General features: G+C 42.4%; 1 protein-coding gene and 1 long non-coding RNA gene across 3 annotated transcripts; both read left to right on the plus strand.

Annotated features, from left to right (window-relative positions):
* The first annotated feature begins 995 nt into the window (after positions 1-995).
* Positions 996-13,059, plus strand: LOC139581907 (U1 small nuclear ribonucleoprotein 70 kDa-like). Its single transcript, XM_071412104.1, has 10 exons — positions 996-1,182; positions 3,267-3,420; positions 3,545-3,607; positions 3,801-3,855; positions 3,947-4,011; positions 4,215-4,277; positions 4,408-4,489; positions 10,903-11,004; positions 11,144-11,246; positions 11,365-13,059. Exons 2-10 carry the CDS (start codon positions 3,274-3,276, stop codon positions 12,197-12,199), a joined length of 1,515 nt encoding a protein of 504 aa, XP_071268205.1. The 5' UTR covers positions 996-1,182; positions 3,267-3,273; the 3' UTR covers positions 12,200-13,059.
* A 1,388-nt stretch (positions 13,060-14,447) lies between these two features.
* On the plus strand, positions 14,448-17,774 carry LOC139581926 (uncharacterized). Of its 2 annotated transcripts, XR_011676292.1 has the most exons (5): positions 14,448-14,548; positions 15,481-15,610; positions 16,423-16,529; positions 16,640-16,674; positions 16,921-17,774. It is a non-coding gene; the product is annotated as an uncharacterized lncRNA (long non-coding RNA). The 2 variants fall into 2 exon arrangements; XR_011676293.1 differs by lacking the exon at positions 16,640-16,674.
* Positions 17,775-18,333: the final 559 nt, after the last annotated feature.

Consider the following 18,333-nt stretch of genomic DNA (forward strand, 5'->3'; position numbering starts at 1 on the left):
ATTATTCTGAAGTAAAGTTTTTATCCCACTAGGTATAGCTTTAATAACAGTGTCATATTCCTTGCTTGAAACCTCAAAGTTGTATCTTTCCATAAATTCTCTCCATGTAAATAGATTCCCACTAATATTAACTAATTGGCTGACAAGGACAATGTTTTTCGAGAACCATTTATGGTTAAATAACATCTTGTTTCTATGTAATATCGACCCATTGTTCCATATAAAACATTTAAGAGGTGAAAAGTTGTGTTTATACAACAAAGCCCAGCATATGCTATGCTTGTGAAAAGCCGCCAGTTTCACAGGAAGTTTACCCACAATATATGGACATTGTAGTAAAAAATTAAGCCCTCTGAACTTCTGAAAAACAAAATAAGGTACAATATTCCAGAAAATATGAGGATTTTTTATGTACCTTTTAATCCAGTTGACCTTTGATATCTGATTGAAGAGAGTGAAGTCTAAGACATTTAGACCGCCATCACAAACCCTGTTGGTGATAACATCTCTTTTTATCTTATGTGGCTTGTTTTTCCATATGAAGTTGTACAAAAGCCTATCTAAGGTACAGCAAGTGGATTTGGGAATGTCAATAGATGAAAAAAGATAAGATGCACGAGATAGCCCCTCAGCTTTGGATAAAACCACCCTTCTTTGAAGAGTTAAATCCCTCCCTAACCATGAGGATCATTTTTTTGTTGACAGATTCAGTTACAGGGTTCAAATTGAGATCATTCACAGCCTTAAGATTTTTGGTGATCTTTACAACGAGGTAGGTTACAGTATCTTTTTCAGAGATGTTACAATCTGCTGGATTGACAGCTCCTTTCAAAACAAACATCTCACATTTGGAAAGATTTAATGCCAAACCTGAAATTCTTCCCCTTCCTCTCTGAGAAACCAGGTATCACGTAAATTAGCCCAAAGTGTCGTGAAACATTAGAGGAACTGTTGCGACATTGTCGTCCCTTTACGGCGTACCGCCATTTTAAGTTGAGGACAGATCGTTTTTCCCCCCCTGGCAAGAAGCTAACCAAGCTGAAGCCTCTGTATCTCTTGGTTGCTGAAGTATATTCATCTGTGGGAAAACATCTTGCTTTGAACAAAGAGAGCGCACGCTCTTATTCCACGTTGCCTGATTCGGGCTCTCGGAGTTTTAAAAGGATTGAATGAAGAGTTGAGGTGAGTAGGGTAGAAATGTGTAGTACCCCTGAGTGGCGGCACGAGGCCTATGCTATGGTGGACAGTGTTTAGTGGTTTGGTAGACTGGAATATGTAACGTTAACTAAACTGGAATATGTAACGTTAACTAAAATAGACCTGTTAAAATGTACCATATTTCGTTTTAGGTGTCTGGTCTTCCTGCAATTAACTAACTTAAATACTTTGGTGGATTGGCTAGCTAACGTTAGCCAGGGTGGTCCATTGTTTGACTGCGTTGTTAGCTAACGTTAGCCCAACACGGAGGTGTCTAGTCGGAAGCCAGACAACTAGCTCTAAAGGCGTCCTCATCCGAAACTGTTTGGAACAGTTCGTGCGCATATTATGATTACATTTTGGTACGTTGTTCGTTTTAGTCTAGAGAAAAGTGAAATTGCGTCCAGAAATTCAGGGCGTTCCTGCATCTGCAAGAACCCCTATCCACTTCACATTGACAGCACTTACAGTTGACCGGGACAGCTCTAGCAGGGCAGGAATTTGCCACACTGACTTGTTGGAAAGGTGGGCATCCTATGATGGTGCCACGTTAAGTCACTGAACTCTTCAGTAGGGCCATTCTACTGCCAATGTTTGTCTATAGAGATTGCATGCATGGCTGTGTACACTATTTATACACTTGCCTGCAACGGGTGTGGCTGAAATAGCCGAATCCACTAATTTGGAGTGTTCACATACTTTTGTGTGTATGTACTCCTCGAATGAAGGTGTATACTCTGGAGATTAATCTTATTTTAGCAGCAGCATGCTTTAGTGTCATCACAACTCCGGGACAACTTCATTGTCAGACAGCAATTGTGGCTATTCTTTGGGTGGTGGAATTAGTTGGTTGATAACATTTTATGCGATGTCTGGGGCTCCAGTCCACCCACACTAGTCGTAGCTGAATTCCTTCGTAAATCGTGGAGTTGCGTTTAGTTGGCTCCTAACTATACTGAACGTGTGTGTGCGTGCAAAATGTGCTGTCCCATTCGATCATATATACTACTTACAGACAAATTACATAGGCAGTTACATAGGGTTGGTTTGGCATCGTCTCCTATCTTAACTTATATAACATTCTGGAAGTTCTGCCAGATGGTCCAAAGGGGGAGGTAGTGGTGGGATTAGCTACAGACAACCAACACAATTGCATTTTATCGATGGCAATTTTAATGCACAGGTACCGTGACGATCTTGAGGCCCGTTGTCGTGCCGTTCATCCATCACCTCATGTTTCGCCATGATAATGCACAGCCCCATGTCACAAGGATCTGTACACAATTCATAGAAGCTGACAATGTCCCAGTTCTTCCATGGCCTGCATACTCACCTGACATGTCACCCATTGAGCATGTTTGGGATGCTCTGGATCGACTTGTACGAGAAGGTGTTCCAGTCCCCGGCAATATCCAGCCACTTCGCACAGCCATTGAAGAGTGGGACAACATTCCACAGGCCTGATCAACTCAATGCAAAGGAAATGTCACGCTGCATGAGGCAAATTGTGGTCACACCAGATACTGACTGGTTTTCTGATCCACGCCCTTACCCCCAAAAAAAGTATCTCTGACTAACAGCTACATCTGTATTCCCAGTTGTGGAATCCATAGATCATGGCCTAATGCATTTATTTCAATTGTTTGATTTTCCTTATGAACTAACACAGTAAAATCTTAAATTTTTGTTTTTTATATTTTTGTGCGTGTATATGTATAACCAACAATCAGCCTAAAGCATTCACTATTCCAGCTAGCTAGCTGTCCTTGTAAATGTGACTTTCCAGCCTTCATTTTCCTTGAAGCCTCCAGGTAAGGGAAGATTGAGCGTTGTTTGGTAACATTGATCAGTTCTCTTAGACACTAGCTTCGAAGCTAGTTCCACGCATGAAAGTAAGATGTTGCCTTACCTTTGCAGAAGAAATTGAGCTGCACATGGTTATCACAATGGTCTTCCATGCCTTTGTTGCTCTGTCCACACTGTTTAATGGCAACACTGATGCAACTCTGTCTGCATATTATTAGTAACTACGTAGTTTGTGAACTAAACATCTATTTGTCTCGCTGCAGGTGAAAGATGACCCAGTTTTTACCCCCCAATCTGCTGGCCCTATTTGCGCCCCGGGACCCCATACCATTTCTGACCCAGTTGGAGAAGCTTCCCCATGAAAAACACCACAATCAGCCATACTGTGGCATCGCTCCCTTCATCAGGCACTTTGAGGTAAGGCAAACCTACCTAGCTCTTGTGCAATTAAACTCTTCGTGAATGAGATGGATAGTTGGCTATTTGGTATATTATTTGATTGATTGCCTTTGGCCCTCTAACTTTTGGACTGTTTTGATAGGACCCCAGAGATGCCCCTCCCCCCACTAGGGCAGAAACTCGTGATGAGAGGTTGGAGAGGAAGGTGAGACAATTGGAAGAGGGGTCACTTCCCTTTGTGGCCATTTCTTTCCACTTTTTTTTGTCAAACCTCAATGTGTATCTGAGTAAGATAACTGGACATCTTCAGTGGGGTGTACTAGTACATGGCTCTAATGTACTGTAACCATTTAGGGTTTGAGTCTGAGGGGCCTAGCTAACCTGTTTCTGTTTTACAGAGGAGGGAGAAGATCGAGAGGAGACAGACGGTTGTGGAGACAGAACTGAAGCTCTGTAAGTTGACAAGGATGAGCTTTCGTGACTTTTATAGGATTTACTGAAAGTTGATGGAAGTCAGGTTGTAATATTTTCTTCTGCCTTCTAGGGGATCCACACAATGACCCCAATGCTCAGGGGGATGCCTTCAAGACCCTGTTTGTGGCTCGTGTGGTAAGTGTGCATTATACCGGCTACCTTCCATGTTCCATGGCATCTTTACCTTCTCTTCCATCCTGTCTTTGCCACTGATACTAAAGTCGGGTAGTGATTAATATCAAATTAAGCATACATACGCCGCAATAAAATGTAAACCTGGCAGGGTTTCCCGCCAAGTTCTGGTGGGATCCATGTTAACTGTGTTATCATTGCTGCAGAATTATGACACCACGGAATCCAAGCTTCGCCGTGAGTTTGAGGTCTACGGACCCATCAAACGGGTAAGTTTAGTCTTTGTCTCCTAAACCACCCTTTGGTTTTATAATACACCTTTTGTTAGTGGCAATTGGTCCTCTGCCCCCCCCCCCCCCAACTTGTTCAGCTAGCATTATTATAGTCGCTCTCTTCCAGATCTACATCGTCTACAACAAGCGGTCAGGGAAGCCCAGAGGCTACGCCTTCATAGAGTACGAGCACGAGAGAGACATGCACTGTGAGTACCACGAGAGACCATCCCCCTCATAACCCACCTCATCTCAAATGGGAGTCTGAATGCTGGGAGGGTAAGTGGGTGGGATAGTATTTTTTTGAAGGACCGAAAGAAATAAACTAGATCAATTTTGCGACCTTACAAATGGTTGGAATTTCACTATAGCTTTACAAATTGTACCAGTTGGTGTTACTGACTTTTAGTTAACATCAGCACCTTGTACTCTTGCCCAGTGCAGGAGGAACCCTCTTGACTGAAAAGCACCTTTTATGGAGCAAACTGACTAGGCTCTGTTTTTAAAATGTAGCTATTTTCTGTACTGCACTAGCAGCTTATGCTGTCCTTGGTGCGATTTCCCTTTGAAGGGCCAGGATGAGCGATGGTTTCACATTTATCCATAGTCCTAGGCCCACTCTTAATATCTGCCAAATGTAAAAAAAAAAAAAAAAACCTGTTCACACTGCTGAGCCACACCGAGCTGTACTGCGCTGGCCTGATTATGCTGCGAGGACATGTTGAATGGAAAGTATCCAAGCCAGCAGAGTGTGGTTTGGATTGGCACAATGGTATGAAAAGGGTCAGAGAAGGAGAACTAGGTGGAAAGTAGGCTTGGGCGGTATCCAGATTGTCATACCTTCATACCGACCTTGTGTCATACTGGGATATTCGGTATTACCGGCATTGCCGGTTAGAATGCTAACGACCGCATTAACATTTTTAACTCAAAATATAGTTTGCTGCAAGCACAAAACCAATATTTGCCAGCAAGTCTCTTGATCCAGGAGGTTATTCTCTGCTTTTACCAAGTGAATGGTTGATTTAGAAGAAGCTAACCACTTAGCTAGTTGGCTAACTGGCTACTAAATTAGCAAACCAAATGCAGAAGTTTGCACATTTTAGACAGGTAACTTTGAGACTTCCTATGTTGTAATTAAATCACCTGGCGCATGCTGCACAACAGTGAGTGACTCCCATGGCTACGGTCTCTCTCGTAGTTGTGTGCCTGTGTACAAACACCACATGACTGTGGACTACTGTAAGCTTCATAATAATGTGACGGGTGAAATGAAGAACCATGTTCTTTATCTCCTAACGTATTGCACAAGTTGATTGTGGGTGTTTACTTAAGTAGCTACAAATCACATTTATTAATAAACTTCAAAGAAATAGTTTAAACGGTGTTGACGGTATGGAAAAACCATCCCGTGTCTTTTTCCAAATACCCCGGTATACTGCCCAAGCCTATTGGCAAGGGGGTTAATATGGACCCACAGTCCATACAAGTTAAAGATTAAAACTCTGAACACAAGGGGCCCCAAAAGCCATCCTTTTTATTTTTATAACTGAGTTCAGAATGGCGATACGTTATTAATTAGGGGAAACAAGGTGCTGAGTGAGTTTTGTGTGATGTCTGTCTGTCTTGTGGCGCATGATGACATCTTGACTAACTCAAGTAAGGCTGCGAAAGGGTTTCTGTACTGCACTTGTCTGAGTGAGTGCCATGACACTTGTATGTGGCGATGCCATTCGGTGGGAAGGTTTGGCCTATGTTTTTGTATGTATAAACAACTTCTAAGCCTTGTTCTTCTGGTCACCTTGAATGTCTTTGCTTGCTGTAGGTTAGGCCTGTAATAGTTAGGAGTGTTAAGTCATCTGTGGAACAGGTAGGTTTCCTGGTTGGACAACCAACGGTAAGCTACAGGTCACCAACAGGCTAGTTCTTCCTCCTAACTTGTCTGGTTAACTTGGGTACCCTCATCTCTGTGCTTTTGTGACACTAGGCCATTTCTATCAGCTCATATCAGTGGTCCTCCACCCTGGTCCTGGCGAGCTACCATGCCCCCTGGTATTATTCTCATTGATCGAATTTAAACAAATTATCAGGCAGACGGGTGTTCCAGGTGTAAATCAGTTGCTCTCTAAGATTGCTATTTACTGCCCACCTTCCAGGCCGACTACATTGCAGTCACTTGCCAGATCTCACAACACCTGGGAAGGTGATTTACATGTCAGCTAAAAATCATATAAAATAAGAATCTGACGCCTGACTGCTAGGTGATGAGGCAAGTCCGCACAGCAGGACTGCAGTGTAGCTGGCCTGGAACGTGGCCGCTGATTCATTGCTGGAACACTTAGGGTCATGCACCCAGAGTGCAATGAACAGGCAGGGAATAGTGTTCCCCAGGACCAAGGTCGCCCACCCTTGGTATGATGTGACTCAGGTGAGGGTTGACTTGTGAGGGGATGTCTATGCTGGCTCTGCAGTGTATTAACTGTTTGTTGTTCTCATTGCCACTGCAGCCGCCTATCTGTGATGGCTATTGGCCAGAGCTGGCTTGCAGATGATGATGGTTATGATACATCTACACCCTACTACCACAGCTCAGTATATGGTTGGTATGATGGGTTTGTATGATGGGTAAGCTTTCTTTCCACCCTCCATCCTCCTATTTAGGGAAGAGGAGCTACGTTCAATGGGCAAAGCACATTTTTTTTGAAGCTGCTTAAATGTCGCTTGAACAATACTGACATTGATAAGACGAGTCTGGTGCTTTGACCATTGAACGCACCCCCAGGCCATTAGTCAGTTAATGGGTGCCTTTTGAATTTTCCTTTTGTGTTAAAGCCACCTCAGATGTATCCCTTAACACTTTTACATATAGGCCTAAGTGCTCTTTAGTATTTCAGTATTTTAGTTGTCTGAAACAGCATTTCATCAAGTTCTCTTGCATAATCATTAAGAAAAGGACAATCTTTTGCATAACATTGCATCAAAAAGACCACACGCCCAAAACAAAATCCCCTAGCATTGTAAGTTAAGGTCCTTTCTTGTGTGCGTCGAGCTGGCTTTAATGGAATAGGCTTACGAGGGGACTCAACACTTTTACAGGAAGGCACATACTTATGCACATATGTAGCTTTGTCCCTACTATATAACTAGGCAAGAGCAGATGTCGACGAGCATAGCGATAGCTCATTCAGACATGGCAGTCATCTCACCCCCAGATCTCTTTACCACAGCTGATTGTAAGAATCCGGTGTATACAGCTAATGGAACCAGTCAAGTGAGGAAATATGTCACCACTCGAACTAGCCTACATTTATTCTAGCCTACACCAAACACTTATCTAATTTTCTCTAGATGCATACCTTTGTTTCTTTTTAAATAAACTACTTTTTGATATGCACGATATGTGTGCTTGTATAGTAAGATTCTATTTAGGCCTTGTTTGAGGAGTTTTTGGGGTTGAGTTTTGGGGGTTGAGTTAAGGCAACCCACCCCCCTTTGACTGAAGTCCTCTGATTGTTTGAGAAGGTTATGGTTTGTGGTAAGACAAACCCGGATTGGTTAGATTAGTGAGGGGTTGTGGTAAGGCCCCCTGGTAGTATAAACCTGTGAGGTGTCATGAAAGTACAGTGATAATTTGCTATGATCTAGAGGGGGTTCTGGTAAGGCCCTCTGGCTGTAAAAGTGAGTGGTTCTGGTAAGGCCCTCTAATTGGATATAAAGAGGAAAGTCCTCTGCCGTTTCCCATTGGATCGTCTACCACAGCAGAGCAGACCAGTGTAGAGGCCAGGATGGGTCATCATGGATCCTGCTGAATTCTTCGGTCATAAGAGACTGATCCCAAGACTGTCTGGGCCAAGGGAGTATATATTTGTGTGTGTGTGTGTTCTGAGTTTGACTCAGAAGCTGCAGACTTGTGGTGTTAAATCTGGCAGTGGCAGGAGCCTGCCAATTTGGCTTGCAACTGGAAGCCCTATGCTCCCGGAGGTTCTGAGTCCGACACTGTGCTCGTGTCCAGGCGGTGGTAAGATAGTTGTTCAAAACAAACACAGCAGCCCATAAAGCCTCCACTAAGGTATGTGTATATAACTTGACACATTTTCTCATATCGCGATGATTCCCTCCACTATATCTCCCCCTCCAGACAAGTATTACAAGGTCAGAGGTTGTATGTAAGGCAACCTAATTTACATTAGCCTCACTATAGTCTGAAGCACAACATGTATTGGGTAAGAAGATATGTTTGTGTAATAAGCAGCATTGTCATACAAGGTGTATTCTGGCAATTGGAGTAAATATTCAAACTCAAACCAATGTCACTGGTATTTTATGTCTCACTGAACCGGGGGCTAAGAACACCAGGAGTGGTTGTGCCAGTGACGATGGCTATTGCAGGACGTGCCTAAGGTGTCAACATTTGCAGGGCAGTATCCACCTGGTTTGTCACTAACCATGTTTCCATCCAGTTTTTGAAAAGTCATACCGTATTAAAACAAATCACGACAGCTGTGATGGAAACATGACGTTTCGGCACAATTTTATAAATGCAGAGTTTGACACGGTGGGATCTTTGTCTGTAAAATGAATTGCGTGAAATAGCGGTGTAAATGCTTTTAGGGGCAAATATTGTTAGTAATTACTGTCTTATCGAAGTAAACTTGGAGTCAAGCGACTATGGTGTGTGTGTGTGATCCTCCCATTACTACTCTGGAAACCATGCAGTTTAATAGGCTACAGGAAAAATATATGAATGATGACCTTCACATGGTGATGAAGGTGCCCGATGATGAGCTTGATTTTCCTTTCCAATAAATGTTGATGTTCTTATGCTGGTGACATGTTTGACAAAATATTCTCTCATCCATTATCTTGTGTAGACTAGCCTACCCGTACTGTATATGCGAGCTGTTGGCTAGAGCACATGCCAAGACCAGCGTGGGCACATTTACTATTAAACGCAACAGTTTGTGACAATTGGTGGTTAAACGTTTGTATAAAAAATATATATACATGAACTTCGCACTGATTTTTATCTGCAACAATTTAGTTTGGTGGGAAAATTCACATTTTCTTTAATGCGGATTTAAAAATATTTGCATTAAAATCTGTCGCCAATTCGGTGGCAACCTAGCTACTGGTATAAAACCCCCAATTCCACCTATAAGTGGCTAGACGAAGTGGGTGGCTGTTTGATCCATGGGGGTGACTCCTATTCGATGTTCCTTCTGGGTAAGAGGTTGTAGATGTGACAATTGGGTGAACATGCACAAATGCATTTCTCATCAATTTGTCCGGTTGGGTAATATAATAAATAGTATTTTGCTATATGAATTACTGTTATCAGATTTATTTCAAGTGCACAAGCATTTTTCACAACAGGCTCTCAAATGCACTCCACATCAAAGTACTGTCAATTGCTTGGACCACTCGTTTACATTTAATTCATTTAGCAGACGCTCTTATCCAGAGTGACTTACAGAAGCAATTAGGGTTAAGTGCTTTGCTCAAGGGCACATTGACAGATTTTTCACCTAGTCCGCTCGGATTTGAAACAGCAAACTTTCGGTTAATGGCCCAACACACTTAAACACTAGGCTAACCACTAGGGACACACAATATTCAGTAATAAAGCATTATTGGTAATGGTCTCTATCTGACTACGGTAGCTTTAAATTAATGCATTTTTACACAGAATCCCATGATGAAAGTTATAGTTATGAAAGGCTGTGTATTTTCAAAATCACTATGGAGCAATTTAAATGCATAGTTGTAGGTAAATATCGTAGCCAAAGCTACCTGAGCCTTTCATGCGTCACACTATAATTTAAGGGTATGCATCTAATTGATATTGAGCATTTTTGCTTGCTTCCTTAGATGTATTAACTTAGCTTATAGTCGTGGGCAATTTTAAGACTGTTGATTGGTCTAATCTCCTCAAACTCAACTCTGGACCTCGAAGCCAGTTCCACTGCGCCCCGCCCCCCTCCCCAAAAGCAGCAGGCTCCGGACCACGTAGGTTGAGTTGAGTACCCCTGGTCTAAACTATAAAATGAGCCATGCAACAGTAAGACGTTGACCCTCTTCGACAATGTGGTCACTTGACTAAGTAAGATTAAAATTATTTTAAGCGGCGTTTCACTTTTCGGTCTCTAATGCTCCACGTGACACAGAGCAATCATTATAGGCCAAACTTCAATGTTTTGTTTGAATATATTATATAATGCACTTGATATAATAAAATTTAATTTTGAGATTTTAATAATTAATGCATAGTTCACAAAAAAGCATTTCTATCTACTATACCGGCTCACTTGTAATTTGCGGCTAGAATGCATTTCTTTATACCTCTATTCTTTTCAAAATAAGGATTTACTGAAGTAAAGTGCTTGCACAACAAAATACTTACTGTGGTACATCTTCAATAAAGATCGATGTGCAGGTAAATGCAGCATTTAGTGGTGGAAAAAGGTCTACTACTACATGGTCTGTCTGCCCAGAGAGCAGCACCACACTACCTCACCTGCTCCTGGTCAGTATATTCATGCACTCTTTGTTAACCTTACCTTTGAAACCGCAGAGCTCCATCTTACTCTTCTCTACCTTTCTCTCACCCCCCCCTTTCCTCCAGCTGCCTACAAGCATGCAGACGGGAAGAAGATCGATGGAAGGAGAGTGCTGGTGGATGTTGAGAGAGGTCGCACTGTGAAGGGATGGCATCCCCGCAGGCTTGGTGAGGAACTGCACGTCATCTCTGACGGTGTATAATTAACCAATGATTCTCTTCGCATTGGCCATCTTATGAATCCCTTTTAATATTAGTCAGTTTTAAATACAAATCATAGACAGGAAGTGAATGTATCCCCAACCAGGCGGTGGTCTTGGTGGGACAAGGAGAGGTGGGGCTGACGTCAACATCAAGCACTCTGGAAGAGACGACACCTCACGTTACGATGAACACCCCACAATTGGAGGGTGAGTAATTACACTGGGCTAGCGGTAGACTTGGGATTGAACATTTTGGTTTGACTGACTTAATTTTCTGTAGAGGTTTGTCAGTTGACTGTTATATTTGCCCTTCTCTTCACCCCAGGGAACGAGAGCGTGAACGTGGACCTGAGCCCAGAGGGGAGCGCAGAGAGCGCAGCCGTGAGCGTGAACGTGGGGGGGAGAAAGAGCGCGGTGGCGAAAGACGGCGGTCCCGGTCCCGGGAAAGACGCAGGCGCAGCTCCCGCTCCAGGGAGAGGGGCGACAGGGCTCTAGGCCTGGCAGTGCCTGGAGAGGAGAGCGTAGTGGGTGGCAGGAGGAGAGACCGAGAGAGGGAGCGGGGGGGAGGAGGACCAGGGGGAGACAGTCATAGCAGGGAGAGGAGCAGAGACAAGGGTGAAAGGAAGAGGAGGAGCCGCAGCCGAGAGCGCAAGCGAGACCGGGAGAGGAGCAAGGGTGGCGAGGGGGATGAGGGCATGGGGCTTGGAGACGGTATGATGGGGGAGGGAGGAGAGAAGATGCCTGAAGAGCCTAGTGTGGGTGAGGAAGGGGGAGAGGTGGCAGAGGAGCGCGGCGGGAGGGAGCGGGACAGAGACAGGGAGCGGGACCGTGACCGGAGGCGCAGCCACAGGGACAAGGACCGGGAGAGGGACCGGGAGAGGCACAGGGGGGACAGGGAGAAGGACAGGGAGCATAAGAGAGACAGGGAGCGGGGTGGCGGGGAGCGCAGGGAGGACCGGCATGGCTCTCTCCTGCTCCCCTCGGCCGAGCAGGACGACGTGGGTAACGGGGAGGCGGGCGAAACGGGCGAAGCGCCGCCCCAGCCAGAGGAGAACAGCCAGGATGGGTTGATGGTGGACCAGGAGTCGGTGCAGTCGGGAGAGGGCTACGTTTCCAATGAGAACGGCTACAAGGTGGAGACCCAGGCAGACGAGTACTAAGCGGGGCTTTGCCATTTTTAAGTTCCTGTTTTTTTTTTTTTATATATATATATACAACAAACCCACATACCCCTTCCCTGTTTGTGTGAATGATACTGTAATGAGCTGCTGCCCTGTTAGAAACCACAACGGAGCAGTGTAGGCATAACAAACTGTCTGTTTTATGGGTTAAGTAGGGTTTTGTTTCTTCTGTATTTGAACCCCCAGGACTAGGTCCACACCCCAAAATAATTATTTCAAACCCGTCCCTCGGTACCAAACTGAGAACTGTGCTCACTGTCCCTTGACATTCACGCTCTCCCCCAACCGGAACTTTAGTCTGACATTCTGCTCTGTCAAGTACTTGTCTGATTACAATCCCTTTACGAGTGAGGCAGAGATGGCATAGTTATTTTAAATATTTCTTAATCTTAAATCTCTATCGGTGTGTTAATTCAACCTGGGTTGTTTTTTGGGTGTTGTTAATAGGGGCTAAGTTGTTTAGGTTTAATAACATCCCCCCCCCCCAAGTGATTTGTATGAATCCATGATCCCACAAAAGAAGATACAATTTAAATAAAAAGGAAAAAAATATATATGTATTTGATATGTTCCTTTTTTACTTTAAAGTACAACCCTGAGAACATCTTACTCAACTGTCTGGACCCATATGTCTATTCTCAAGAAAATGTACACCAATAGCTAGGTTTCCATCCAATTGGCGACAGATTTTCATGCAAATATTCTTATCTGCATAAGGCATTATATGCGTTTTCCCACCAAAGATGTTTCCATCTAATTGACTTGTTGCAAATAAAAAGCTGTGCGTGATGTAGTGCAAATAAAAATGCATTTTGCGGTTAAATTCCGATGTATCGAAACCCATTGAACTATCTTTTCCTTATCACATTTAACCCCACTGATTGTTACAAAAAAAATGCGTTATATAGCGTGTGCCCACTTTGTTATTGGCATATGTTCTCTAACCAACAGCACGATGTTTGGCTAGAGCGCACATATAGCCTACATGAGATGTGGACAAAAGAGTGAGACTTTATTTTTCAAACAGCAGCCAAGCATCGACTATCATGTCACCAGAATAAGACCCTAAATATTTATTGGAAAGTAACATCAAGCTAATTACCGTGCACTTTCACCACTCTGTGAAGTTCATTAATTTATGTAATCTGTAGTTTAATGAACCGCGCGCTTTTCCGACTAGTAGTGGGAGGACCACATGTCATCGCGTGACTCCAAGTTTACTTCGATATGATGGTTATTGTATCAATATTTGCGCATAAGTGTTTCCACTGACATTTCTCGCATAATTAATTTTACCAACACATATTCCACCTTGTCTAGTTGACATTTGGATAATTTACCCAAAAATCTGTTTCCGTCAGGCCTGTCATTACTTTTTATCTGCCGTACTTTGCATAAAAAGGTTGGATGGAAACCTGGTTATTGAACAAGGTTGAAAATGGGGGGGAGAGTAAGGAAATGTCTTGCAAAGTGCATGTCCAAGAGTTGGCAAATATTGCTCATTTTTATTCTGTAAAGCAAGATTGAGGAACCCTCTGAATGGAATTGTTTTGATTCTAATGAAATAAAGTTCGTAAAAAAAAAAAATATATGAACATTTAGTCTCATCCTGTTCAGTAATCTAAACTATCGGGTTCTTCGGTGGGGTTTATCGTCGGTTGGCATCCGACATTATGGTGCTTTGCCGCCACCTACTGTACTGGAGTGTGGGCCAGTGACTGGGAGAAACTAAATCATACTTTGTGTCAAATTACACGCCATATGTATTGAATTTAGATCAAATAAATTGTAAACATGATAAAAGTTACTAATGTAAACATTTTCAAGGAAGAGTGAAATTTGTTAATCAAAAACTAAACAATTGAAATCAAAATGTATTGAATTGTTAACATCAAAAGCAAAACTTGCAAACACAATTTTAAAGTGAGAGCAAAACAGAAATGATTTAAAGGTTTTCAGTTGATCTTTCAAAACAACCAATCCTATTGAATCCATTTTGCCTACGCTCTTGCGTGCAATTACTAACTTTTGGTTATGCTACTCATATCTTGGTCCTCGATTTCTTTGCTTTCACTGCAAGTTTGATTAAGTTTTGGCTTTTTTTGTGAAGGGTGGTGTTTAGAGGGAGGCGTAGACAATGCGTCTCCATTGGTCCACTAGTTTGAGGGGTGATTCACCTTAACCCAATCAATGAACTTTATATATTTTTGTTTTTGGCTACTTAACCGGATGGTCTGATGTCACCACTGCAAATCTTTCTCACTGTGGCCGCATGTTCTGAACATGGAGAACCAGTTACTAACACATGCGCCGAACTTTGGGCAACAGGTAATTCATGTTAACCTAAGTAGTTACATGGTTTGTCATTAAATGTATTTGACAAACTTCTAATATCTGTACATTATTGACCCGTGACTGACAATTTTGAAGTACGTTGGCTTGTCAGACTAGCCAAATGGATATGGAATGAATCGCAAGACTAATGTTCCACCTAGCCACTGCCAGCCGTAGTGAAAGGTTTGCCCAGAGTGGGTGAGCGAGCGAGATTGAGATAAAACAGCGACAATCCTGAATAGCTATTCCCATAATACCTGAAGCCTAGACCCAATCTTGTCAGACACTATGACTTGTATAATGATAGAATTATAATGATATGCCTAATATACTAAACAAAAATATAAAACGCAACATGTAACAATTTCATTGATTTTACACAATGCTATAGACGTGATCTGCGGTTGAGATGCAGGTCAGACCGAATTCCCTAAAATGATGTTGGAGGTGGCTTATGGTAGAGAAATGAACTGTCAGTTCTCTGGCAACAGATCTGGTGGACATTCCTGCAGTCAGCAATTGGGCCGGCAGGGTAGCCAAGTGGTTAGAGCGTTGGACTAGTAACTGAAAAGTTGCAAGTTCAAATCCCTGAGCTGACAAGGTCGTTCTGCCCCTGAACAGGCAGTTAACCCACTGTTCCTAGGCCGTCATTGAAAATAAGAATTTGTTCTTAACTGACTTGCCTATTTAAATAAAGGTAAAATACATTTAAAAAATTGGACGCTCCCTCAACTTGAGACATCTGTGGCATTGTTGCGACAAAACAGCACATTTTAGTTGCCTTTTGTCCCCAGCATCTGTGTAAATACATTAACGTCAAAATAAATATATACCTAGTCACATTCACTATTGAGTTTAGGATATATGAACCCGTTTTCCAAAGACACTATTGTGTTATACAGTTTTAAACCGTTTTTTATATACAGATGAAGGAGACACGAACCTGCTCTCAGAATATCTCTCTCAGACTGAGAAGCAGACAGACCAACTTCCCAAATATGGGAGAAGCACTCAAAACCCACAAGTTGTTCTTTCAAAGAAAATAATACATAAATGGTAAGTCTAAAGACCTCTCGTATTGCCAACCTTACTACAATGGCAGCAAATATTCTTATGAATTCAACAACACATAATGAAAGGAAACTTTATATCACACCTTTTCCTGAAGTGAATGGTTTCACTCACTACTCTACACGCGAACTGCTGCGTTCTTTGATATCTACATTGTGCGTGAGGTTGATGGAAACTACATTTTCACTTTGTCACATATATATGAGCACATAATGTTCAAAAGTGGAATCAGACAAAATTATTTGAGTGACAGAGTTAAACATGAGGCATTTTGAGAAGGCATTACTATAGATTATAGCCCATGTCGACTGTCTACTTTACTAGGGGCCATCTCCACTCATAGTGTCTTCAAAGTGAAACACAACATAAAACAAAAACCTCTAGGTCTTTTAATGAGGTGTAAATGTATCATTTCCCAATGCCAACAAATTATACTGATTATACTGTTGGTAAAGGAGGTCTTCTTAGTGCCAGCATGAGAGAGAAAGAGAGAGAGAGTCTCAAGACTATATACATTTACATTTTACATTTAAGTCATTTAGCAGACGCTCTTATAGTCTGGTTTAGGAAGGGAATGTCTATGGAATGGTTTATGGAAACAAGGTGTTCCTCAAGTACTGCAAGAAGTAGTGGCAGAGGTGGTTTAACTTAACATCAGAAGCCCATGTAGGTGTCTTTGGCAATGCCTGCCCACTTACCCTTCAGCACATCATGACCCCCAAAACAGCCTGTAAATTGTAACACTCCTCCCTCTTTTCTCCCCTTCTCTCTCTTCTCCCCACTTCTCTTGCTTGTAGAACACAGAAAATTAAGAAGGTAGTTCCTGCAAGAGGGTGTTGCGGATGACAACAGACAATGGAAAAGCTCAGAGACACAAGCCAGCCATCTGCCACTGAGATTCAAGGTGTGCCACAAATGCGCTGGCTGGCTAGGCTACCTAGACTTTTCATTCCAAATTGACTGAAACTAACCATAGTGATGACATATACTGTGCGAATAACTTTTTAATTACAGGTGCGTACTAGACGAAAGTAAGCTCAAAGCTCAAAGTAAGTAAAGTAAGCTCAGACCTATTTGTTTTATTGTCCAATTGCAGTTCTCTCTGTGTCTGTGTAAGGGACCCCCCCTTTAGTCTCAAATTCATATGAACAAGTACAATGTTGCTGCAGTTCGACAGGTCATTCGTCGTCCCTAGGGTCTTAAGTTGGAATAACTCCTAGCCCACTGAGTGTTTTACAATGTTATGGTTGGAAAACTGTCCCATAGACATCTAAATGTCCTTTCACTATTTGCAGGAGTAAAGCAATCCAGAATCAGAACCGGGACCATGCTGCTATGAGGGTGAACAATAATTGTTCCACTGCACCAGGGTACAGAGAGAGATGAAAGACACCTTTACTCTACATCTTCACCGAGTCTTCACACCTTCACATTTCATCCTGTAAAATATAGTACATTTTGTGCATGCTCTCTGTTTTCTTTATCTTTACATTTCTAAATGTTGCATTAGATAAGACATTTTAGGTTAACTAGATGAGAGGTGATTCATATCTGCTTTGGTTTTGTTGCTCATACTTGCTGTAGTCTGATCTTTTTGGGCCAAACTAGCTAGCTAGAATGTCTAACATGTCACTTGTTTTAGTGTAGAAGGGTTGTTATAACATTTAGAAAGTGTGTGTGATGAGTTATACACCCTATCATTATGTTAGTGACAAACGATGTCTGAACACCGAAGGTTTGTGCTAGCTAGCTACTGTGTGTTTTTGTTTATCACGGAAGGGGGGGGGGGGGGGTCGTCATTAGTTACCACAGCCACAAAGTCCTAAACCCTGCCTATTTCTACAATTGCACGTCAATCGACTCTAGGGGGTTATAATGTGACTTTAAACCTAACCACACTGTTAACCTTATGCCTAACCCTAACCTTAAATGTACCCCTTTCCTGCAGTCAAATGACCTAGTGGCCTCATGGGTGGAATGTTATTAATATTTTTCATAATTTAATAATGAATGAACATAATTTTTTTAACGTTGAAAATCCTGTGTTTATGTCAAATTGTTTTGTTATATTTCATTATTCTGTGATGTATATAAAGTGTAATATTGGGATGAAAACTCAAAATTGAATACATTTCAACTCTATATCTGACATGGTACAGATGCCTTCTTTTTTTTAAGCCCATAACCATGTGTGAGGTGTTTACTTTTGTTTCAAAGTATATTTGTTGAAGACAACCAAGAAAAACTCAGTGTGACCCTGATTTAGTACACTGCAGTAAAAGGCTAGACCAAAAAGCTAATTTTCGTTTTGATACATTTTTAACGATATAGACCATTTGTACTTTGTGGCTGTGGTAACTAGTGGAAACCACGGAAGGGCTGGCTGGAAACAGAAGGGCTGGGTCGGTCCTAAAGTAAAACAAACATGATCCGTTCAATTCAAAACTGGGATATCCAACGAGTGTATGGTGCCGCCTTGAAGTCTGAAGGCACAGCCCTTCATTATAGTTGCTTTGTGCCTACACATCAAAGCAGCTGTTCCAGACTCTCAAGCACAGAGTTTCTAAACCAGAGGCACAACACCGCGAGATTTCCGGGAACGCTTGAGGAACAGACCAGGGTTTGGGGTTTGAGAAGTGAAAAATATTTCTTAGTGGTTAATTTTCTAGAAATCTAAAGGCACAACCTAGATTCGAGCCAATGTCTTA

The sequence above is a fragment of the Salvelinus alpinus genome, chromosome 1, assembly GCF_045679555.1.
Source record: "Salvelinus alpinus chromosome 1, SLU_Salpinus.1, whole genome shotgun sequence".
Taxonomy (NCBI): Eukaryota; Metazoa; Chordata; class Actinopteri; order Salmoniformes; family Salmonidae; genus Salvelinus; species Salvelinus alpinus.